This window comes from Schistosoma mansoni, chromosome 4 (assembly GCF_000237925.1).
Source record: "Schistosoma mansoni strain Puerto Rico chromosome 4, complete genome".
Taxonomy (NCBI): domain Eukaryota; kingdom Metazoa; phylum Platyhelminthes; class Trematoda; order Strigeidida; family Schistosomatidae; genus Schistosoma; species Schistosoma mansoni.
Window position 1 is genome coordinate 5,048,364 of NC_031498.1, and position 25,230 is coordinate 5,073,593.

At 36.5% G+C, this 25,230-nt stretch overlaps 3 protein-coding genes across 3 annotated transcripts in view; 1 reads left to right on the plus strand and 2 right to left on the minus strand.

Annotated features, from left to right (window-relative positions):
- Positions 1-1,104: 1,104 nt before the first annotated feature.
- Smp_143220 (hypothetical protein) lies at positions 1,105-10,885 on the minus strand (the record flags this gene model as incomplete). Its single annotated transcript, XM_018796614.1, has 6 exons — positions 1,105-1,928; positions 3,673-3,970; positions 5,460-5,608; positions 7,281-7,421; positions 7,460-7,544; positions 10,823-10,885. The coding sequence occupies 6 exons, from the start codon at positions 10,883-10,885 to the stop codon at positions 1,762-1,764; spliced, it is 903 nt and encodes a 300-aa protein (XP_018651738.1). The 3' UTR covers positions 1,105-1,761.
- A 1,088-nt stretch (positions 10,886-11,973) lies between these two features.
- Smp_143210 (hypothetical protein) lies at positions 11,974-12,556 on the minus strand (the record flags this gene model as incomplete). The annotated part of the gene is made up of 2 exons (XM_018796615.1): positions 11,974-12,191; positions 12,460-12,556. The coding sequence occupies 2 exons, from the start codon at positions 12,554-12,556 to the stop codon at positions 11,974-11,976; spliced, it is 315 nt and encodes a 104-aa protein (XP_018651739.1).
- A 4,447-nt stretch (positions 12,557-17,003) lies between these two features.
- Positions 17,004-25,230, plus strand: part of Smp_038710 (hypothetical protein) — an 18,640-nt gene continuing 10,413 nt past the window's right edge. The window contains exons 1-5 of the mRNA XM_018796616.1: positions 17,004-17,166; positions 17,213-17,410; positions 17,447-17,716; positions 17,749-18,044; positions 22,222-22,333. Of these exons, the coding sequence (XP_018651740.1) occupies positions 17,340-17,410; positions 17,447-17,716; positions 17,749-18,044; positions 22,222-22,333 (749 nt within the window). The 5' untranslated portion in view covers positions 17,004-17,166; positions 17,213-17,339. The remainder of the gene's footprint in view (positions 17,167-17,212; positions 17,411-17,446; positions 17,717-17,748; positions 18,045-22,221; positions 22,334-25,230) is intronic.

Below are 25,230 nucleotides of genomic sequence, written 5' to 3' on the forward strand. Positions count from 1 at the left end.
CCCGAGTATGCTTGAAATAGATGATTTGCATGACAGTTGTAATTGGTGTTTTGGACTCAACTGGAAGAACTAGGGTAGACTGCTCATACCGGTTGAACGTCATTGCTTTGGTACAGTGCTAAGATTAGACAAGTCGTATTCCGATTAGTGGATAAATCATGTGATAAAAAGCCGGGCATAAAACCACAACAAATCGGGAACGGCCTATTTTTTTAAAAATTCATAACCAGATGCACAAATATCAGTAGAAACTGATTGCTTACATTCTTTAACATCAACAACGAAAATAATACAAGCCTTCACAAACATATTTACTTTGCTTTCTATCTTGGTATTTTTAAAAATAGTTTTTAAATCATTTTTAAAAGTGAACTGCTAACATTATTTCTGACAAGTCTAAAGACTGTTTAGGAATATATCTCCATCAATATAGATAGATAAATCATCTTTGACCCAAATTATGGGCAAAATAAAGACGAGTATTGAAGAAAATCCCATTTTTTTCAACTTAGTATACGTTTTGACGGTTAAAATAAAGAAAAAGATAAGAACAACAATAAAAGTAGAAAAAAATACGAGAAGAAAAAAGCCAAAAATAGTATAAAATTTAAGAACTCTAAGTCAAGTTACAGAAAGAACTGATAAATCACGATTATTTTTTCTACTGTACGACAGTAGTTAACAATAGTGTAGTGAACAAAACACCGGTTGGGGACAATCGAATATATTTAGGCATCAATTACAGACTATCTCACTAAATTCTGATAACCATGCAATGAACAGTTAATATGCAAATTAACAATCAATTGTCTCAATCTTCACTGTTCCTTCTGTAAATATCAATCCATCTTCTCTAATTTCATCGTTTATGCATTTTCCTACCAATTGCGCATTATTTCAATTTTTCCTTATCGGTCTTCTGCCAAAATACATTCTATGCCTGACCAACACCATATACTACTTATATGGATATAAGTAGATCACACTACAATAGTAGTCTAAATAAAAAGTGAAACTATGACGATCAGAGACAATAATTAAAAAAACATTAAGTCTACCTTATTTTTTTACGGTAGGTAAATTAAAAGTCCTGAAAAAAATAAATGATTAGATCATCTTTTATTCTGGAAAAAAAAATAATGAAAATCACAGCTTGAAGAAAATCCAAAAAATAAATAATCCACTTCAAAAATCATAGAAATTAAGGAGAATCTTTGGAAAGAAAAGTACGTGAAAAAGTACAAATTAAAATAAGCAAGACAAAAAAATCTTCGGAACTAGTTTTCTATCAGAAAATTAACTTAACCATGAAAAAGCAGAGAGAGGACTGAATAGCTGATATGTTTTAATATGCTACAACTCATGACTTTATACAGCTATTCAGTTTTCACAAAGGTTGATACTTCCCACTTTATCAAGTTCTTTAAAATAAGTTAATAATTTGTTTCAGTCAATCTTGAATAGAAAATATACTTTAAAAATTGTATATCACATCAATGGCTACAATGGAAAAATAATGATGACAAGGAAGTGTATCAATTCAAATGATTGTAAGGAAAGAATAATAAGGACAACACCAATGAAGAGGAAAATGAAAGTAATGAGTATTGAAACCACATAACGAATAAAATATATGTGTATAGATATTCATTAGCAAATGTTACTGAAAACCAAGATAGTAAGTAGTATAGAAACAATTGAGAAATTTATTCAAACAAAATTTACTTTAGAATTATTGCAACCATCATTAATGCAGCTATTTTAATCTTTCGATCCACAGATAGCAGGTGAAGTTTGTTTTTCTAGAAGACTTTGACGAGAACTTGCTGGCAAAGCATCAGCTAATGTTTGAATATTTGGATTGTCTACACCAGTCAGTGCAATTTTAGCTAATTCTGGTAATTCAGCAAACGGAATCCATCCTTCACCTAATAAAAAAGTATAAGGAATTATAAAACTTAGTGACTCCATTGTTTTCATGAAATCAAAAATATATTTAAAACATGTGTACACACGCCTGAATATTAATTTTAGCTATAAGTCCTTTTCAGGCTATATAATACATATTACCTTACAGGATAACGCGTAGACGTTTCAGACTACATGTCCGGAATTCCAGTTTCAGTGAGAATATCAACAGTGAGAGGCATACAAATTCAGTCGAAACTCATGGATAGTAAGCAATTTCATACTATATACCATTCATAGCCACAGTTTAAAAATACATATTGTCTGGAAGTCATCAACGTTAATAAGAATTCTTGAAACATATGCAGGAGATTTTCTAGAGACAGAACTGAAGTAATTTTTTGGGAGACTTATATCTAGAGCTTAGATTCTTAATATGCCAAGTATAACTTGAGCACTCGAACGCTAGAACATTCCAAGTCGCAAATGAAAAGACAGAAGACAATTGAAAAGAATGCTACTCCAAACAGTGTCAAATATGGTATTCATAGGTTTTCAGCATTTTTTAGCATTTGTCCAATAGGGAAGCTACACATAAGGATTTTGGAATATTCTTCCAAAAAAAATGATTGGATGGCATATCTTTGGCTCTCTCTGAGCTTCTTAGAGCTTCCTCGAGTTCACCCGTGGGCCATCCTCACAAAGACTAGTGTAAGACCCTAAACCAGTCAATCGATTGGTCAATGAGCTAAAAGTAACTTAGGACTTGGTGCAAATTTTGCGAATCAAATTTCTAAAACTATATCAAATCAGTGATTCAACCTACTAAAACATAAAAAATGTGAATCGAAATAAAGGGATAAAGTATAGGAATTTAGGAGTATAAAATTAAACTCAGGCCCAAAAGTTCATGACTGTATAGATGTGTTTCTGAAAAGACATGTCCTTCTTACTTCAGGCCATACATAGACATTTGAGATCCTAACTTCTCCAAGAGGAGACTTTTCAACTGTTCTACAAATCTCATTAACTCTCTCATCCGGAAACAGCAATGAGACTTAAGTCCGAAAAACTGAAAAGCACAACCAAATTGTTGAGATCATCTGAAAAGTGCCTTATACGTCTTTTTCGCTCTTTATTTATGGTGTTTTCACAGTCAACACTTTACTAATTCAAAAACTGATTAAAAAAAACTATGGATTGTTAATTTTTGACATTATTCCGTGCTACAAATGATCATTGTATTATTCTATTACCTGATTGACTACTACCACTACGTTCACCCAGTGGTCATAGAAAAAGTGTATTTCCATAATTTAAAACCTTTTCGACATATTTCAGGTTTAGGAGGTCATTTTATAACTTATTTTCTTATCAGTATTAACTGTAAGTGAAAAATAAATTATGCCCAGTTCTTTTCCAAATTTGAACTGGTTAATTTAACAACTTTGTGGTTGTTTTTACGTGATTTTGGTGATGTCTTTACACAATTATTTTATTTTATGCAATGCATTTAGTAGAGCTTCAATTGTACAAGTTTCCTCGTATATTTCATTAAACAAATTTATCTAATGAACTTGGTGACATAAATATATCGGTAAAGTACCCCTTGAGAAAAGAGCTAGGACTTTTGAAAACTAATGGAGGAATCAATATTTAGTTAGATTTAATATATCCATGCTACAGCTCCCTTACAACGTAGTCAGGAACATGAACATATCATAGAATAACATCTATTAACATTGACCACTTATCTAAACTTACCAACTGGACGTCCTTCAGCTTTACGTTCCATTTCAGTTTCGAAAACCGTTTGATGCTCATGCCAGTGCTTGTCACATGCAGCGCAAAGGAAAGCTGATGAAAATCCTGAACAGTTGCATCTTTTAACTTTACATCGATAAGGAACTAAATCAGCAGCATGTTCTTCATGAGTATGCTTACACTTGCATTTAACACGATAAGAATTACGATCAAAATCACTGCGTCTAGCCAACCAAAACTCACCAACTTCTTCTGGTCTACTGGGAACAAACTTGAACCCTTTGCATGAGCACCCAGTCTAGAACAAAATAAGAACATAAACTTAATAATATAAACAAGCCAGGTTATGGGAAATATTATCCTTTCTATTTTTAGATGCAAGTACTCGAATCAATGTGTCGCAATCAATTCTTACTCAGTAGATCATTTAGTCGAATTACTTAAAATAGACTCGTGATAATTTAGATTACATAAGGCAATAGTATTCATTAAATAGTAATATTTACTGATAAGAATAAACTAACGACAGCATTTAATCGTTATGCCGAATGACGAGGGCGAAATTCCTTGACAGATTATTGATATTGATGAAAATATAAAATTGAGACACCTGTGTATAAATGTTGTAGTGTAAGAGACCATGACGTGGAAGTGGTTATTAATATGGATAACTGAAAATCGGGAAGAAAACAAATATCCACTAATCACAATTCGGATTTTGGTTGTTCAGCTCGCAGTTAGATTCTTAAACATCACGAAAAGTAGATAAATGATTTCTCTGTGTGGCCAAATCTTAACGCACTGATAACATTGTTTATATTGAAAAATGGGTGGGGTTCAATAAGTATCTATAGATCTACACTTCTACTCGTTATCATAAAGAGACTTCTTTGTTTTATTCTTGTTTACTAAATGACGTAGTTGACCTACTAAATGTGAAAAATTGATATATAATCTTTTAAAATGTTACCGAACTTAACCTCTAACATTTAGCACTAAGTTAGATAACTGATAAAACATTTAGAAATTTACAGATATATCTGTTTTAGCTCATATTTTCAACATTTAGATCTCACCAAGTTCATTCTCTCTGGTTGATATTTTTAATATGGTAAATCCAGTGACTAATGTCGTAGATATTATAACTGACAGGAATTCAATTTAATACAAAAGGATTTAAGTTAATACCTGATATCTGGTGATTTCCCCATATAGTTGGGTACAAACTGACATAATATCACTTACTTTCAAGGCCTTTTTATTTTATATTCTACTTTTCTACCTTAGTGAGAGTTATCTTTTGTCAGATGCATGAACGTTAATGAGAGGCTCATTGACTGACGTTCCCTTTTGGAAGATTATTAGTGAGTGTAACAACCCAGTTCAGCAATTAAAGTTGGATGACACTGTAGTCTTGCACGTAAATATCGATCAGTATATGCAGCGCTCTACTTTATCATTAGAATACAAAGGAATATGATTAAAAAACTAATCAGAGTTTTACATAGAAATCCACTTATTATCTCAATTTACGTTTTCTTCGTCTTAAATTTCACCTAGTTCTGTATGTCTTCCTGACTCATTTATGTAAAAACATAAATCTGTAAAAGGTGTTAACTTAATCTCAGATGTCTACCAATCATGTAACTTTAGTTTTCACCTGAGTTACGGATTATTTAACAATTACTGTACTTTAAAGGGTATGTAACAGGTGAAAAAGGTCTCACAGAATAATATTCGTGCACAAAAAAGTCTAAAAATAGTAAATTAGAACAAAAGAAGCTAACCTGATTACACTTTGAGGATGCTTTATTCACAGAAAACGCTTCATGTTGATTTAATGAGTGTCCACAAAAACAGCGAGAATTAGAACACACACGTTGACAATCCTGTTGGTTCCAAGGTTTATCTATTGGTCTCCATGCAACATATACGCCTTGAAGTTTGTTAGATTTTAAAGAAAAACGTATGTAATTTGTAAAAGATAGCTACTCAAACGTTAGCTAAATTATTTATTTTACATATTGGATGGATTAAAAGGCGAGAATGTCAGCGTATACACACTTGAAAACCAATATTTATTTGCTATACAATAGTTGATATTACTTGCTGTTTGATCTTTGATGTTAACTAAACTACATAACTCAAGTCTGCTCTATATTTTTAGCAAGCTAATCAGCTCATCGTTTCGGCACAACAGATTTTACTGTAATTGACGCATACTATTAGTGTTTATCTTAAAATTTATACGATTCATGAAATGAAATAGTATTTTCTTCCCGCTAGTAAACACGTCAATATCAAGTTGTCTAGCTCAAACATTACCATTCATATCACATTGATACAGATGAATGACAAGTAATATATTTATATGTAAACATATATTTATAACCCGTTGAAATCTATGATGCTGCTTGATCATTGAGAACAGTTAAAAAAACTACTAATGTCAAAGAAATGTCATGCCAACAGTTTCAAAAACAACCTCTATAATGAAAAAATGGGCTTTACCGACAATATTTTGGTCTTTGAAAAACCATTTCTTAGAGATTGAAGACCTTCTTTGATGAGGAGAAGAATCAGATGCAATGGTTTTGAGTTTTACGCACAAAAATATTTACTGAATCTCGTGAACCATATCACTTCATGTTTACCTCTCTTCCACTAATTGATGAAGCATTATACACTCAAACACCCCTTGTTTTGGCAGGTTTATTCACACTGATCGCCTTAGCTTATTCACAATCATGTGAAATAACACTATCTACTTGTGACGTATGATTTCGACGTAAACTTCAAGTATATTGACTTCATTATAAACCCCCATCATACTCCACTCTACTTCATATAGTTGAGCATTTCATTTATGTACTAATGAGTTTTACAATCCCTCAACCTATCATAAAGATTGGTAGTCATATGATAATGTGGTGGAGTCAGTCACCTAGAAAAGTCCTGGGCTGACTGCCTAAAAACTTATCGATTTCAAGTTATTATAAGTCATGAACTTACAACTGCAGCTCACTACAGTTCGATAGCTACTGAATTCCTTTGGTCATCTAGTCTCTTTTTAAGGGTTTCTGGGGCGTCAGTGGGAATTCAGTCTTGGCTATTTCTTAAATACATAAACCCTAATTTAGTCCTGGACAGATATACTGCAATATATGGAGGTGTTAAAACTAAGATGATAAAAAAGCATTCTTGTTTTTTTAGAAAAGTTAACGTTATCCCATAATGATTTTGGAATGAATATTCTCATTGATTTTTTCGTCTAGAAATCATTGACTGAAAAACATTCTTGATAAATTAATTAACTCTGATTAAGACATTTAAAACCCAAAATTGTTTCTCCTGATAAACATCGTAGGCCAAGTGACACTCTTTAACGGAATGTTGTAAATCAAATCCCGGTAATGTGGCTCTTAAAAATGAGGGGCTGAATATATTTTGAAGTCGACAGCAAGCCTTCTCATCTCGTCAAAAGAATACAATGTTGTATTTTATTATGATATTGTTGAGTGGACCAGATCAAAGGAATGCCTCATCAAAGACTAAGAAACCTTTGACGATATATATATATATATATATATATATATATATATAAGGACCTGTTTTGATAGCTTCTTTAACAGCCTCCACCTCTGGAGTAAATAACTCTTTAGTCCTCGATGCAAAATTATCGTTCATTGAGCGCGCGAGTGAAACGATATCGCAAATTCCTGATGCTTCAATCTTCTTAATTTTAACTTCTGAAAACAGAAAGACAATAAAATAGGAAGCTTCAAACCTCCGACCGGTGTTCTGTATGTTCCTGGTATGATGTTTCCATTATCATCAGTCAGGAAAAATTGTTTTTCTTTCTCTTTCTTTATCTGAAACATCATAGGAATTGTGGACAATAACCTTCTTAATACCAGGCTTTTTATGTACGACCCTATTACTGATCATTTTTAAACACACGCAAGCGCCAGTTGTCGTAGTAACCAAATGATTAAAAGTGCTCATTGAGCAATCTCCAATCAGTTTCAGTTTGGAAAGGACAGGAGGCTTGATGGCCTGTGTTAATCCTGGCAATGATGGTCTCTCAGCTGATCCAGCTTTCTTTTGAAGGAGTCGACGGATGGAGCCTCAACCACGTGCTGAGGTAATGAATTCCACTCGTTGATTATTCGATGAGAAAGTCGGTAGTCAGATGACAAGTAATTCGTTCGGGGCTTGTGAACTTTTTTGGAGTGTCCTCGTAGATTTTCTGTTTTGGAAGACAAGAAAAATGAGGGCATATCAGGTGCAAATTTGTCATTAAGCAATTTGAAAACTGTAATCAAGTCGCCTCTGATTCTTCTATATGACAGCGGGAATAGGTTTAGCTTGGTCAGTCTAGTACCATACGGGAGCTTCGCTATTCCGGGAATCAGCCTAGTTGCTGTTCTCTGAACCCTTTCCAAGAGTTCACTGTCTTTTTTTAGGCAGGGGCTAGCTGCTTTTATGCAGTACTCAAGTTTAGGGCGTACGAACACTGTATACAAAGTCAGAAACGTTTTAGCGTCAAGATGCCTAAAAGCCCTGCGTATGGACCATAAAGTCCTAAAACCTTTGGCGGCTATTGCACGGCAGTGTGCAGTAGTCTTTAAGTCTTGACTAACGATGACGCCTAAGTCATTGTGTGCCTGGACAATAGGTAACTCAGTGTTATTCATCGTGTATGTATCTGTACCCTGATGGCCAATATACATCACAATACACTTGGAAGTGTTTATCGGCAATTGCCAGGTTTGGGACCATTCAGATAATCTCTCCAGGTCGTTTTGAAGTTCTAAGCTATCGCCCTTGCTTTGTATCGCTCTCCATATCTTGACATCATCAGCATAGAGTAAGACCGATGACGATAGTAGATATCTTTCTGATGAGCTTGTATAAACTGATTGATTTATCTATGCTCTCCCCTATTCCTACAATGCAATTCCGGGGCTTAAGTAATATCCTGTGAGTGGTAGTCCTTCAGTCGACTGTTTTAGTTCCATTTACTTTAGTTGTTATTTGCGGATTTGTATATCTTATCATCTGGATGAGTGTATTTGTCACAGAGCAATAGAGTTCCTTGAACCAACATCTATTACATTACTAGGTAGGAGGTTGGTAAGTTCTGACGGGGAAATCAATCAAGCATAAACGAAAATACACTGGAGCTAAGAGACGATTAAATTAGTTACTTCATCATGCAAACAAAATGAATAGACGGGAATAAAAGAACGAGAGGTATGTGGAGGTCATGAGAAAACAGGCGGCAGTAAACTGATAGTACGTAATAATAATGGTGGAAGGTGGGTTACGTGACATGTACTCGGTATTGCTGGTCTACATGGGAGATCCTAATTCATGGAGAAGTATATGTCAAGTATTGCTTTGGAGCTGTTCACTAAGCAGACTGTGGTTACTTTGTTTGTGAGAGCATTGTAAAGAGTGGCAGCTTTCATAATAAAAGGTGGAATCATACCTCAATTTTTGTTCTTCGATGTACACTACCCCTCGAATTGCCTCAAGAGATGATGTGGTGAGGTTCTAGTAGGGTGTTTGTGTTGGACTGTCTTGGCGTGCTTAGTATGTTATGTGCCAATGTTAAATCTCTTTCTATTCTGTGGTGTCCCAGGTATCATAATCTCAAGTTTTACAGTGTGTCTTCGTGAGAGTTATTCATCAAATCAACCACTCATTTTGTCGCCAGTCCCTGTACTCGATCGGAAAGAATTGCGTCTCTCTTGAGAAGTTGGGAGTAACAACGTTGTGGACTTTAATGTAAGATCGTGAGTGAGTTTTGAAGTGTGTTATAAATAATACGAGGGAGGGTGGGAGGCAATGCCCGACTTTCACTTCCGCGTAGTGCCTTGAGGACATTGTTTGATTTCTCTCCTCATGAACCCACGCAGACGACAATAGTGGAGACCAGATTAACCAACTATTTCACTGGTCGTATGGGTGATCGAGCTTATCACCCATTCAGTCTGAATATTGATGACTAGGGAAGGGGGTTAACCTGAATTGGCTTTCTGGCTGTGACATTGAAGGAAATTTCCCTCTTTTGCTATCTGGATAGATTCGTCTGGGAGGGCCCAATGAGGTCTGGCTAGGGTGGGTCAGAGCGTAAGCCACGCGCCATGACAAACGCACAGTGATTAACATTAAACTGGCTTGTTGTAAGAGTCTGACGTGAGCACATCGTCCCATGGACAACGTGTATGTTTATTTGAATATTCGATATTCACTTGGTGACAACAGCCACTGGGCTTGGGGGCGCGGGATTTGTGGGTTGAAACTTCTATGCTTGTGTGCTTCTTTGCATAGATCAGCATACTGGTAACCGCGCCCATCTATGTCGTTGTGTATGTCACTAAAATGCGGTTTTCTCTGACATCAGCATTTGAATGTATGCACGTGGAACACACTTGGGATCAGATAAATTCCACATTTCTCCATTGGTGAACTTATTAGCAACTCATCAGCGTCTTTGGTTGCTTAAAAGCTTCTGAACATGGTAGATAATGAATATTCCTATCTAAACAATGCTCCGGTGACCAGTTATATTGACTCTTTGCCCGAAATGCCTCGCGGTCTCACCTCCTTCTCGAGGTGAGTAACCGAAAACCAGGGAGGCGAAATCTGACTCGCACGTCCACGTCGTGCCCTCTGAAGAGTGAGGCTTGGTCCCATGAATTAACGCGAGTGACAAACCGGGTGATAGAGACCAGGATAATCATCCACTCCACCGATACTAAACACATACCGAACCACTGCACAAGTATCACTGGCTCAAAAAAGACGAAAACATTCAGAAAAACATCAAAAACTTAAATTTCGTTTGTGGAATGTTTGGGGTGGCTCCCAAGAGAGAGAACTTCACCAGATTGCAGAGTGAATAGAATAACGAAAGTGCCACATAGTAGTAATTCCTGAAACCTGTATCGTTCTCAAGACCTCATATATAAACAAAACTATCATCTATAGGTTAAACCGAGATATTAACGACTGCCGGAACACCGGAGCCGGCTCCATCGTTACTAACCAAACAATGGTTGTAGTCACTGACCTTAGCGAAGTAAATGATAGAATAGCAACCATTAAGATACACTGTGAGAACACCAACCAGATTATCTACCTTATAGGTTGCTATGCTCCGAACGAGTTCTTCAGTGAAGGTATCAGAAAAGAACAATTCCATCTAAAACTTAAACAAACAATCAAGAAATTACGAGTAAATAAACTGTATATAATAGTATTAGGTTACTTCAGCTGCAGGCTTAGTCAGGACTTTTATATTAACTATCCTAATATAATAGTGTAAGCTATTAAGCTTAGACGGGAGACACCAGCTGATGACATAAGACTAAAATACTTATGCGAAACATTGAACTTACGAGTCAGTGTCGGCAATGACGTGACATTCAAGTAAGGAATTATAGATTAAATATTCACATAATGACAAATCTACAATTTTATGATTAGGTTTATTATTAGAGCAGTACTAGTAACGAACTTAGACCATAATTTTACGAATCTAAATAACAACAGCAAAATTTACACGAAAAACTGGATAGTGTAACCCTGTCAGGACCTAAAAGAAATGGACGAAAAACTGCTTGCAAAGTGGATAAACAAACAAACCAAAGTTAAAATCATTACATACAATGAAGATTTTCCTAAAATAATAGGAAAACGTTCACTAAATCATGTCTGCCAAAACAAAAACTGAAATAGAATGCTTGCCACGATCAAAAAATGAATCAATGTTATAGAAACAATCACCAGATCTAATCTAGTACAGTAGAAAACTACAATTATCCATTGACAGATTGCAGCAAAACCTACAGAACCTTTGGTTGGCTAACAAGACTTATACAAGTATGTCATCCACAGCACACTAGACCCATGACAGGAACAAAACCCTTAGCTGATCAAACTAATCTACAAACTGAAAAGAAAAATCCCCCAAATGACCTAAATTAATACCGCTATCCAGGATGTAAAAAGTGCTTAACAACCAAGAAAGTAACTATCGATCACTGTTACTTTGTACATAGATGGTCAGCAATTACCGGATAGGAAGTAAGACCAGAGATATAATATCCATATAAGCAACTATTGAGCCACGTTAGTTGTGCTGTGCTTCGATGTAGCCTATTCTCCGGAAGAGCCTACCGGCTTCACAAACCATCTTTGGATGGAAGGGGCACCAGGGTGACGGCGTCAAGTTCTCTTCGAACGAACTTTAGTCTCATATCCCTACTTGCAATCCAAGTGTGGTTTGCCCTAGTGCCTTAAACTGCGCTCTGTAGAGAAAAGTGATGGAATTTTACCTTGAAGAACGTTAGATGTTTGTTTATGTTCGTAACATAACGTTTCGACAGGTTGAGCGACATTCAATTGTTCACCATCAATCTCTTGTTTGCTCTCTCCTTGTTGAACTCCATTGGTTCCTCCATATATTGACTCGTCAGAGTAGAATAGTACTGGTGGGCTAGTTTTATCTGGGAGTTTGTTGATAAGGATGAGAAGTGGATGTAAAGTCATTCCCTATGAAACTCCTAATGTCTAGATATCCTAGCTCGTGTATACTCTGTTCATTTTAGCACAGAGCATCCTGAAGCCCGGATAGAAATGGGTCAGTTTAGTCTATCCCCACCCTCACTACAAGGTGTAAGCTCATTACTTTGTCGAGCGTTTTTCCATGGAACGTCATCTTTCTGCCAAAGTTAGTTGTCCAACTGTTCGGTGCCGAAAGAAGATTGAACCTACCTTTTCTGAATCTGTGCTGGGCGTTATGAAGAGTGTCGTTCTCCTCCGTATATTCCCGAACATAATCATTTACTGGCTCTTCCATTCCCTTCGACATTGTTGTAAATAATGCAACTGATGCGTACCAAAACTGGATTTGTCCTGTCCTCTGTTTTAAAGACTAGACAGAGAGTTGCTTCCTAACACTCCTTCGGAAAGTACTGGGGATGTAGTGAGTCCATAAACAGATCAGATAACGGCCTATTATTGGTGCCCATGTGCACCCTCGGAATTATGAGGCGGAAGCTAACACATCTTGGTGAACCTCTTGGTCACTGGCATTTCCGTCGTTTTAAAACGTATCCGGAGGTTAGGTGAGTACTTGTCAAACCACTCTCTGGTACCAGAGTATTCTGATCTTAATTGAGTGATCAAAAAGAACACCAAAGATTTCTCCCATTTTTAGGTTGCTCAGAGACACTCAACCCTGAATATTTAAGAAGATTTCCAGCCCACTTTATTCATAACGGTTGATTATGGATTATCTATTCCAGGTTTTATTTTATCTTATGAGTGTCCGCTGATGACTAGCCATCATTTCTGAGCGTTGTTGTGTTCAGAATATATGTTAATTGTTCATAAAAACCAGTTTGCGCATCACCCACACTGGTGTTAGCCAATAGTTTTAGATATTTTAAAAGATTTATCCAGCGTGTATTTAGTTGTCCATCTTCCCCTTAATGAAGTTTATCAAGGATTTGAAGGTTGTGTTAGCTATTACAGTATTTCCTAGAGCACAAATTCGTGATGCGAATTGATGTTCTACTTGAGTGTTCAATTAGTTCGTTGGAAATTCGGGGGTGGTTATTGTTGTATCTTGTCATTGATGTTCAATACGGCCTACGATTTTATGAATCTAGGTGCGAAAACTAGTGGGCTACGATCAGCTTTCTGCTGAACTGACGGCAGCTGATGATATATAACACATCAAACCTCGACGGCTAGTAAATGAAGTTGATGGAATTGCAGGCAACTTGATATTTGTGGTATGACAAGCAACTCGAACGAAACTGGTACAAAAATTGTAGTTGTGGCAGCAGAATATGAACCTCAAGCATACAGCAATTTGACGAACTAAAAAATAACAGCCAATCATACAGTAAAATTCATGCGGAAAATGTAATTAGTAGAAAGCTTGTGAGCGATTATCGTTCCTGAAAAGAATATCCCTTTTCTAATAACATTTGACTGTTTTTGCGACTGCCTCAGCAGTTATCTCTTAAATTACTATGATGACTCATGAGTACGAACATCATTGGATGTGAAAATAAAAACCCCTTTATCAGGTAAAAGCTCTTTTAAAATAACTATGGAACGCAAAGGATCTGTATTGAGTCATTGACCTCAAAATGTCATGACCCAGATAGCACTAGTTATAACAGCATTTTGGGCATAGGAACCCTGTGTTTTATTCAGAGGATCACAGAGAGTTGTCTCAAGTCGTCTCCTGATATCCTGTCTTAATAGACTAGAAAAACCCATAACTCCAGTTTCAATGTACTCAGGCAAAATATATCTCCAGAATGCCATCAGGTGTGTGTAACCAGCCAAGATGCAAGACTCTATGGTATTAGAGGAGATATAGATGAAGACTGATGGCTTAAAGCACACTCTGAACTAATTACAAGGACTCTCAATTTCTGGCCTTTAATAAAGGACAGTGGGACGAATACTGTATAGTGCAGGAATAGGGTTTCACTCCAGCCAAGTTATTCCGCCCGTATAAAGGCCGACACGTAGCAAAAGTAATCATCTCGCTCACAGTGATATCCGAGAGACCGTTGGTTAAGCTCAACTCAAAATAGAACACTACAAACCATGCTACTAGATCAACAAACACCCAAGAATCAACAAGCGTAGTTCACGGAGTGTCCGAACTGGCAGGTAGTAGATGGGATTAACATGAACACGCTTTATAACAGGGATATTGGCTATTACGTAGCATGGACCTTAACACTACAACGATATTTGGCCCGTTCAGACTACCCAATCCGTTACATCTCACGACCATTAAGTTTCTGTGTCCGATGGCTGTGAACTTTAAAAATCGAAAGGACCTAAATGGAACCGTTCAGGCCTGGCACAGCTAGAAAGACGATTTCTTCAGCCACAACAGATGTTTTGAGGGTTGATTTAGATAGATGGAGCTGCGGCAAAAATGTCCAATAGGGAAACCTCGTTAACTCACGGTACAGAACATAGAGACCACGGTCCCACTAATGAAAAGTGCTATACAGGCCAAAAACCCAGTAGCCAGTTCGCACGAGACTGGTTAACACACTCTAGACAACAATCCTTTGAAGATCGATATAGCTGTGGAGGAGTACCTGATGATGAGGCGAACCATCAAATGCCTTTTAGGCGACGTAAGAAGACTAAGAGGTGAACTAGGAGAAATCGGAAGCATATGCTTTCAGCTAGATCTGAATATCATAGTTCTAACAGAAACGTGACTACCGCCCAACGTCACGGATAAAGAAGTGCGCTTGCAAGGCATGGCAATTTTCAGATACGATAAGGTTCATTAAATAGGAGAATTAGTCGCGATTGACAGCCACTTCGTTACCAAAACATCGCCACCACACACCACCAGGCAATCTTGGAAGCGTTGAACATTAAAGAGTGAAGATCTATGTACACTCTCACTTCTCACAACCGTTTGCCCTGTTTGGAATCTTTCTCGGCCTAAGTGACTGCAGTCATCTTGGTGAATAGCTTTAAGAGGAGACTTAATATACAAGTACTTACCCAAAGACCAAAATCAACATCTTGGACCAGATGTCTTTGATGCATGTCTCATAATTTGCCATGGTTATCAGTACTAAGTATCAGCAACTAATCCATATCTCACCTGTTATCACCTCTAGTTCATCTCTTATTCTTTCAATTAAGTCTTTCTACACATGACCAATTTAGCGAATTATTTATTTATTCTTGATAAAATTGTCTTCTCTTAACACTCGCATTATTTCTTTATTGTTTTCACGTTCCAACTAACCAACCGTCCACTTGTTAGTGTGATAGTTTCTGGCTACCCAAAACCCTACTGCCCTGAGACAGACTCACACACTTAAACTACAAGATATGTGAATCCATAAATAACTAAAAATATGACTTGAATTAGTGCAGTCTAGTGGCTAGAGAAGATACCACAGATATTGTAGTTTGACAACACTTTACCAGTAACACCTATAATTGAATCGCGTCCACTCAGTGAAATGAAAAGTCAGAAGCGAGGAGGTTGGATAGATTGTAGTATCAGTTTATATGTTAAGCGCATATACTTTATTCTAGCTACTGGCCAAGCTAATTCACCTATACATTATGAGTCATATTTTGATCTTGTTCATTATTCGCTTATTAACCTTGAGTACTTTTTATATGAGCGTATATGTGTGCACACTTAGTATCTTATTCATCATATGCCTGTCATTCATTTTTATCTGGCTATAAATATTAATTAACGCTTGCTTAAAACGATTTGGCTTCCACGCCATCTCCAATACGCATTATTTTTGCTTCACTCTCGAGTTGGCTTCCCAGCCATCTCCAATACGTGTCATCTTTCTGGTCTGCATCATTTATCAATAAAAATGTAGTTGCCGCTGATGTTATACACCGTTAAGATTGGTATAATAACAGTTATCGAAGTGAACTATTTGTAGTGCCGCGATTCGTTAATCGTTCGTTTCGATAACCGATATAGTTCTAATCTTAACGGCGCGTAAAATCAGAAGACAAAGGATAGCAGCAACTACAGTTTATTGTCGAATAACTCAGGTCAGAAAGTTAACAACACCTGAGCGAATAATAACGAGCGAGTGAACAGGCGAATAAGCGAAGGAAGCGAACGAGGCGGAAATGACATGCAGTGGAGATGGCTGGGAAGCCAACTCGATTTAAGCAAGCGTTAATCAACATTTATAGTCGGACAAAAATGAGTGACAGACATATGATGAATAAGATACGAAGTGTGCAAACATATACGCTCATATAAAAAGTACTCAGGGTTAATAAGCAAATAATTAACAAGATCTAAAGATGACTCAATGTACAGGTGAATTGGCTTGGCCAGTAGCTAGAATAAAGTAGATGGGCTTAACAAATAAACCGATACTACATATTAATGAAGCACGGCACTACAAGATTATCAATATATGGAGGAGTGACTGATCTAAACTGGCTAGTGATCGCAGGAGACGTTGAGCGAGCCGTTGCAAACCGTGATTTTGTGCGAATGCATGACCGAGAGCCTTCAACTAAGTGAGTCCATTAAAACTAATGTGGTCAGCATCCAATCTCGAACACTTACAGAGCTATTGATTTTAGGGATTTATTTACCGCTACACTAGGCTACCAGCCAGTGGACATTATAAAAAACCTGAAATCGTACCGGAATAGCAAGAAGCAAGCGCAAAGAAATCTACCAGTTTACGCAAGCTGGTGATAAAAATAATGGATATTGAAATCAAATTCTCCGCTACTAGCTTGGAGGGTGACAACACCGCGTTCATTAAAGCCGTTTGGGTATAGTCGAAAAATCGTAAAACTCCTTCAAAACATATTCTCCTGGATTTTTAGTTGCAGTTTTTCTGGATTTGTGTTTGTAGATTTTGACACTTCCAGATTGCCTTTACAGAGAGTTTGTTTTTTATGTAGCTTTTTTACGTAAGTCCCGTACTCAGCTAGATCTTTGTATCGTTCTCCCTTGTAGATTTCCTAATTATTTGAGTCAACTGTCGCAGTTAAACTGAAGTAAACTAAACTCCTGTTCATATCACGGCTACTCGCCTAAAATTTAAATTCATATTGGAAACAGGACATTACATTATTCAACTTTAATGCTATTTGCTGAAGCCGTTGATAATAACAAAAGTCTTGATGTAACCTACTGCCGCATCAAAGAGACAGGGTTTGAGTTATTCTATATTAATACTTTTGTGTTTAGGTCGTGTTACATTAATGTGTACTCAGATACTATTGAGATTCAGAATGCCAATAAAACTCATCAAGTGACACTAAATGGATTGAATATATCTTGCATGACGTGCAAAAATCTTTGTCTAGTTAATGACAGTACTTTGTCGTGCAGATTTAATGCGTCGTATAGCAGCCATACCAATGACAACATAATTAAATTAAGTAAAATTAAGAGTAACCTTAATGCAGCTGATTCCATTCTTTGCAAATTTTGCCAACAGAAGTTAGGAAATATACAGTAAGCGAATCATTTTCACATACACGTTTTAGAGGTGTTACTTGTACTATTAGCTTCCAGAAATTTATCACTCTGGAAGATGAAGGTTTATGCATTGAAGGTGGCTACTTCTGTCATCCAACTACAAAAAGCGTTGGGGACTTTGCTACTAACTCTGTAAATACGCAAACTTTTCCAGTTAATTTAGATTTGGCCTCTCCATCTAGCTGTTTGTTTACTGGTTTAGAACTAATGATAGACCGTTCGTTGGTTGAACCAAAGTCCATACAATCCAAAGGAAACGATTTCTTTCATTGTTCTAGTTGCTTAATGGCTTTGGGGAAAAAAGGTACAGATCACAATTTTTTGTTGTTTTTAGTGGAAAGTTGGTATATTAACAATCGGAAAATATTTTGTTAGATAATTTTAGTTGTTTTCTGTAAAACAAATAGTCCAAATCTATTAACAGTTTTTGAAGTCGTACAAACCCAAAAGTGAGCTCAGTGGTAAAACGCTGTACTGCTAGTAATGTATTTGTCGCCTTTATGAAATGAAAACAAGCTACAACTTCGAAACAAATACTTTATAAGTATTACTTAAGACTAATAAATAACACTAGTTCCTCACTATTTTGAGTCCAATTCAACTTTATTCTGACAGATCATTTCTCTCTTGGTCACTGTATTTGTCATGAGAAAACGTGAATACATTGGGTTTTTCCCATTTTTGTCGAGTTATAATTGTTGCTGTGTGTTTAGTTTTGGTTATGGAACTCGAGTGGGATGCTTTACTTCCAACGTATATGCGTCCGTTTCCGTGCCAGTACTTCTATCATACATCTGTTTCAGTTTCAGCTTGGAAAGGACAGGAGGCTTGATGGCCTGTGTTAGTCCTGGCAATGATGGTCTCTCAGCTGATCCAGCTTTCTTTTGAAGGAGTCGACGGATGGAGCCTCAACCACGTGCTGAGGTAATGAATTCCACTCGTTGATTATTCGATGAGAAAGTCGGTAGTCAGCTGACAAGTAATTCGTTCGGGGCTTGTGAACTTTTTTGGAGTGTCCTCGTAGATTTTCTGTTTTGGAAGACAAGAAAAATGAGGGCATATCAGGTGCAAATTTGTCATTAAGCAATTTGAAAACTGTAATCAAGTCGCCTCTGATTCTTCTATATGACAGCGGGAATAGGTTTAGCTTGGTCAGTCTAGTACCATACGGGAGCTTCGCTATTCCGGGAATCAGCCTAGTTGCTGTTCTCTGAACCCTTTCCAAGAGTTCACCGTCTTTTTTTAGGCAGGGGCTAGCTGCTTTTATGCAGTACTCAAGTTTAGGGCGTACGAACACTGTATACAAAGTCAGAAACGTTTTAGCGTCAAGATGCCTAAAAGCCCTGCGTATGGACCATAAAGTCCTAAAACCTTTGGCGGCTATTGCACGGCAGTGTGCAGTAGTCTTTAAGTCTTGACTAACGATGACGCCTAAGTCATTGTGTGCCTGGACAATAGGTAACTCAGTGTTATTCATCGTGTATGTATCTGTACCCTGATGGCCAATATACATCACAATACACTTGGAAGTGTTTATCGGCAATTGCCAGGTTTGGGACCATTCAGATAATCTCTCCAGGTCGTTTTGAAGTTCTAAGCTATCGCCCTTGCTTTGTATCGCTCTCCATATCTTGACATCATCAGCATAGAGTAAGACCGATGACGATAGTAGACGAGGGAGGTCATTTACGTACAGGAGGAATAACACTGGCCCCAAAACTGTACCCTGAGGGACTCCACTAAGCACAGTTTCCCAGCTAGACAACTTGGAGTTCACCCTTACTCTTTGTTGACGCCCAACTAGGAAGTCTTTTATCCACATCAATAGATTGCCTCCAATCCCGACATTCCATAGCTTATATAACAGCCGGTTATGCGGAACTTTGTCAAAAGCTTTGCTGAAATCGATGTAAGCTACGTCTATAGGTAACTTTTGGTCCTTAAGAGCGCACCAGCTTTCACGAGCGACTAATAAGTTTGTGAGACAAGAGTAACCTGTTCTAAAACCATGCTGCTTTTCGGAGAGGATCCGGTTTTCATCGAGATACTTTAACAGCTCCTTCCGAATAATCTTTTCTAAGATTTTAACAACCACACTAGTTAGACTAATTGGTCGGTAATTCTCAGGATTACGTTTTGTACCTGTTTTGAAGACTGGACTTACTATGGCGTTCTTCCAGTCTTTTGGTAGACGACCCTGGGTTACGGATAGATTAAAACATACACTTAAAGGGTTCGCAACAAAGTTAGCTAATTCCTTTAGTAACCTAGGATGCAGTTCATCGGGTCCAGTGGATTTACCTATGTCAAGCTTAACTAGCAGACCAAGTACAGATTCCTAGTTTAGGCTTTACGTCTCAGATTGTCTGATTACTCAGTAGAGTACCATACACCATATCTTATATTAAGGAAATTCTTGGTATTTATAGAACCAAAACTATACGAATGGTTTCGACAGTTGGTGACTTATAGGTTGTTGTGTTCTTAAACCCATGATTTTTAGCAGATAATTAACATCGATAATCATTCAAATAAATTACCAAAACAGCTGAACTGTATTTCCTGTTTAGTTACCCATTAGCTTTAATATAACTGTTTCAACTACTTGGCTATTGCTTTGTTACTTTTTTCTCTGCACTGGTTTCAAGTGTTGTAACTTAAGTTGTTATGCATTTGAGTGAAATCCCATTTCGTTTGTGGCTGGAATGTATGACAGTAAATTATCTGTTTACTCTTTAATGTGTCTATTTGCTTAACAATATATTCTACAGTGAGAGGCTAGGACTTGGTACAAAAATGTGTCTGAAATTCGACATATCAAACAAACTCATTGATTTCTCGAAATTAATTTCAGAAGATTACTATCGAGGGAGGTGCGAATGAAGAAATTTCTTATTTCTCAATATATACATTTTTATTAATTGTTGCAGTACATTTGTCTGTTGTCTGTGTCCTTATTCGCTGTTCTCAAACGAATCTCGGAGCTCATACATAGTTCAGTTACTTTTTATACGTTCATAGAGTTATTTCTTATCATTATTAATGAAGCACTTATTTCCCTACAATCAACTAAAGAGTGTCAGTTTACTTATCCCATATTATTTTGGCTTTATCAACTTCTAAAGTTTGTTTCATGCAACAAAATAAGTCTGTAACTAAGAATGCATAAATTATTTAAGTTTTGGGCGTTTTCTAAGTGATGTCAGATCAATCTTGACTACCAACATCCAACCTTTGAGTGTATAGTAAATGCTGATATAGTCAACGACTATAAAATGCTTTACTCAGCTATTTATCCTTTTTCGTAAGTGTTAAATTTAGAATTAGGGTTTCGGACAAAGTCGTTAACCAGTTGATGATGTTAAAAATCTTTATCAATTCAGGTGGTTAGGACATGCGTTACTTATGCCTAAGACATACTTTGATGAGAGATGCTTGTTTATCTGGAACTAGGTTAGATGGGAGCTAGGAGGCACAAGTCCACGAACTCACTGGTAATGTGAATTATGCTGGTAGAAGCAGGTTACCTGTATGAGGTCCGTATTTGGGGTGTGGCTCCCTAATAAAACCACCTGCTTCAGTCTGGGCACCTGGGCAGTATCAGAGCCCTCACATAAATCAAATGAGATTTGTGAGGCGCATATTTATCTAGTGCTTCCTTGTACCAATATTTATGTGTTTAAATAAAATAAAATAATAATGAGGTCCGCAAGATAACTGACCAGTAGTTGGAGACTTCGAGTGATATGGCTCAGAATCATTCACAGTGGTCAAAATAGATTCATTATCTTTTAGTGGCTCGTTATTCTGACGCTAATCAGATAGGACATTGTTATCGACGAGCTCACTACTTTAGTGACCCGAAATTTGACTCTAATTTGACCGTTTTTGATTCCGTCATACATAACTGTCATTTCGAACCATATTTTCAGGAATGAGGTTTTCTCGTTGTCATCGCTATTACTTCATTTAGGTCTCTTTTGTTATTTTCATCGTGTGCTTGTGCATGGCGTCGAGTCGCGATTGACTATGATTACCACTACAGGAAGATTACGTGCCAGAAATCGAGTTCGATCCCTCCGTAGGCCAAAAACCAGAAGGCTGTAGATGGTTGCAATAAGATATATTTGTTGGCGATCTCGTAGTATCGAAAGAATACCGAGACGTGCCAAATTTTACAAGCGGAACTACTGAGCGTAAGCGAGTTCGTGCAAGGTCACAGGCAACAGAAGAATGTGTCTTTGGTACACTTAAACAAACAAGTACAGTAAAACAATCACTGGTACAATTGGTGATAATAATTGTTTCCATTATGCCAATCGCGTTTTCTTCACAAAAGTAAGTCACTACATGCTAATGCGATACGACAACCAAGGTCAATATACATATATGCCGGGCTCCATATTGATAATATTTGCCTTTTTCTTTATAAATGTAGTTAAATTTTCTCACTTTTGTCACTTTCTTCATGCATTTTTTAGTCTTGTATGGTTCTCAAGAGTACTTTGTATTTTGGGCTAATTGTTTAAGTTTACTAATTAGAGAAAATGATATTGATGGTGATTTTATTGGTTACATCGAAAAGCCATTAATGTAAGTTGCGAATATATCCTTATTCCTTTTATATTTATTTTTAGTTCGATAGTATGTTTAGCAACCACATCTGTCTACATTCATTATGGTTAACTTTTTTAACCATCGTAAAATAATTAAAAATCACTTATCAATTTTGCGTCAAGTAATTGATAAAATATCCAGTAATCGCGTCTACCTATTTCTCGTTGATTAATTGTCCTCTTTATTCTATATTAACAGTGATTTAGGTGTTGAATTGTCAAGGCGTGATTTTGTTAAGTAATACTGAATGTTTTTAACGACTGAAGATCAGATGTGATTTGTCCCACCTCCGACATACGTTGGAGAATATTTTACTATGTAGTGCTACTCAATGTATAACAGAACATTTGAGGTGGTATTAGCCAGAAATGCTACACGTCATATGTACCTGAAAAAAAATTGGATTTTTGTGGGTAAAAAGGTAATACAAATTTTCTTTAAAGCGAATCAAAGATGAAGTGTCGGGTTCTCAGGAAAATCAAACAGATTTACAATGCAAACTGACACCAGTCAATTGACTGGTGGAATCACGTATGTACTGTCCAACTCTTTCTATATCAGTCAACTAGAAACAACATAGGACTCAGGAAATATGTGCATCGGTCCAATTATTTACACAACATCAACAGTACTAGATAAGGACAGTAAGAGGAATATCAAAGGAGTTAACATAGTAGTACCACTAAATGCAGAGTATATAAATCTAAGAGAATGAATAAAGTTAAAGAATATGAAACAACGGATTAATATTAAAGCTGACAAATTACAGAAAGGTAAACAATGAATTCATCTACTGTACTATGTCCGATTTTGAACAATGCTCTCTAATAAATAAATAATATATTTGTAATATCCCAATGAGTAGAAAAATTAGACTTTCTGACGTTTCGTGACTCAGTGTAAGCCACTTCTTCAGAGAATAAATAACCAAATTAACATTAATCCAAGTTTAAATAGTACAACGTACAACACGAATATTAGGCGATCAATCAAGAAATACCCTCTAATGTTTCTAACTATTGGTTAGGATTATTGTGCAACTGTAAAATAAGTTGAGAATTTTTGAAACCAAGTTTTAGAGACGTGAGATTCTAGTCGTTGGAACTAAGAGATATCATACGTTATTTCTGTGTAGCGTTTTTAATTTGTGGATTCTTGGTTTGCTTAATTTTTGTCCCCAGTTTGCATGTTTTGCTTGTTGTACAGATATGTTATAAACTGATCTCATGTAATATTCTTGATTTATATAATCATTTCTATTTGTCGCCGGTTAAAAACACAGCTTCTTAGATACTTCAAAGCTAACTTAATGTTACTTTTGGATAGATGGCATTCATTCCAGTGGACTGAAGTAAAATCGTGAATTTTGGTGACATAAAACATTAGTTATATTACGTATACTACTTAGTAGTAGCATGTAGTTTGTAGGTTAACTTTTTTTATGACATGGAATTCAACAAAGCAATTGTATGAGTATAAAAATATACTCCCCATTCAGTGTACTACTGTGCTTGATCTTGGTTTAAATAACCTAGTTTAAGATCTTCAAGTGATTTTTTTGATGTCATATCCAGAACTTACATACATAATCTTCTGAATAAAAGCGTGGCTTTAAATCCATGAAGTCATCAACTGTTAAATTCATGAATCTTCATCGACTGAGATGGTTGGGTCACGTGTTACGTATGCCTGAACACCGATTACCACGACGCGCTATGCTGAATAGTATTAGCGATAATTGGAGGAGAGTTAGGGGTAGCGAAACCAAAACGTGGCATCAGTGCTTGAAGTCACTAACTTCTAGTCTGAACCATGTTGGTAGATGCAGACTACTTGTTTGGGGTCCGCATGACTATCGTAACCAATGGTTGGAGACTATTGGTGACATGGCTCAGAATCGATCACAATGGAGCAGGTGTATACACTCTTTGTCTTCCCTTAAACCGTGAGATTAAAGTTGCTTCATATCTGTCTTCCACTACTATATCCTTATATTTACAATCTTTCTTTCATATAATACCACCACTAAATTAACTACTTCTATGAATTTGGTGTTCATCTTGTCGTGCTAATGAGGTATGACAACTTGGACCGATGCATATATGTGCCTGACCCTACGTTGTAGCTGACTGATTGACAACTGTTAGATTGTTCCATATTGGTAAGTGTGAACTAGCTAGTTGTGGTCCGCACGATTAGTGATCTCAGATTCTAGATAATGTGGAATACTGCTTTCAGTCTTGTATCATGTTTCTCAATGCACTTTATGTTATGCCAAGTCCAACTAAATTTGTTGGGCAGTAAAGCGAATTAATCCCAGGATGCGGATTTGTGAGTGATAAATTCAAGCACTCAACAGTTAACTAACTACTGTCCAGGTTGTATTCAGATATTAATTTTTTTAACTAATTAATTTAAAGCAATTATTCCCTTTGATAAATTTCGATAGTGTAATAAGAAGACGAAGATTATCAAAACTATGTGATATATTAGCGCAATATATTTCGAACAATCTGATCACACATATACTGGTTAAGAACATTTATATATAAAAATAAAAGGTCAACTAGACTGGAAATGGGGGTTAGGAATAGACAAGGATAACAACAATAAAAATAATGTGAAAACAATTTGAAACCTAATCACTCTGGATAATAAGGTAATATTACCAGGGTAGGTTTGAGGTGTCAAATTGTTTTCACATTTATACGAATATTCGTCAAGGTTAGAACGAATAGTTTGACAATAATTGGGCGCCGAGTATAGGAAAGTCATTATATGTGAAAAAATTATATTTGAAATAGTCTCAGCGATTGAAATTTAAACTTCTTCAGGGAAGTCCAGACAAGTTAGCTGGACGAAACGTTGGAATT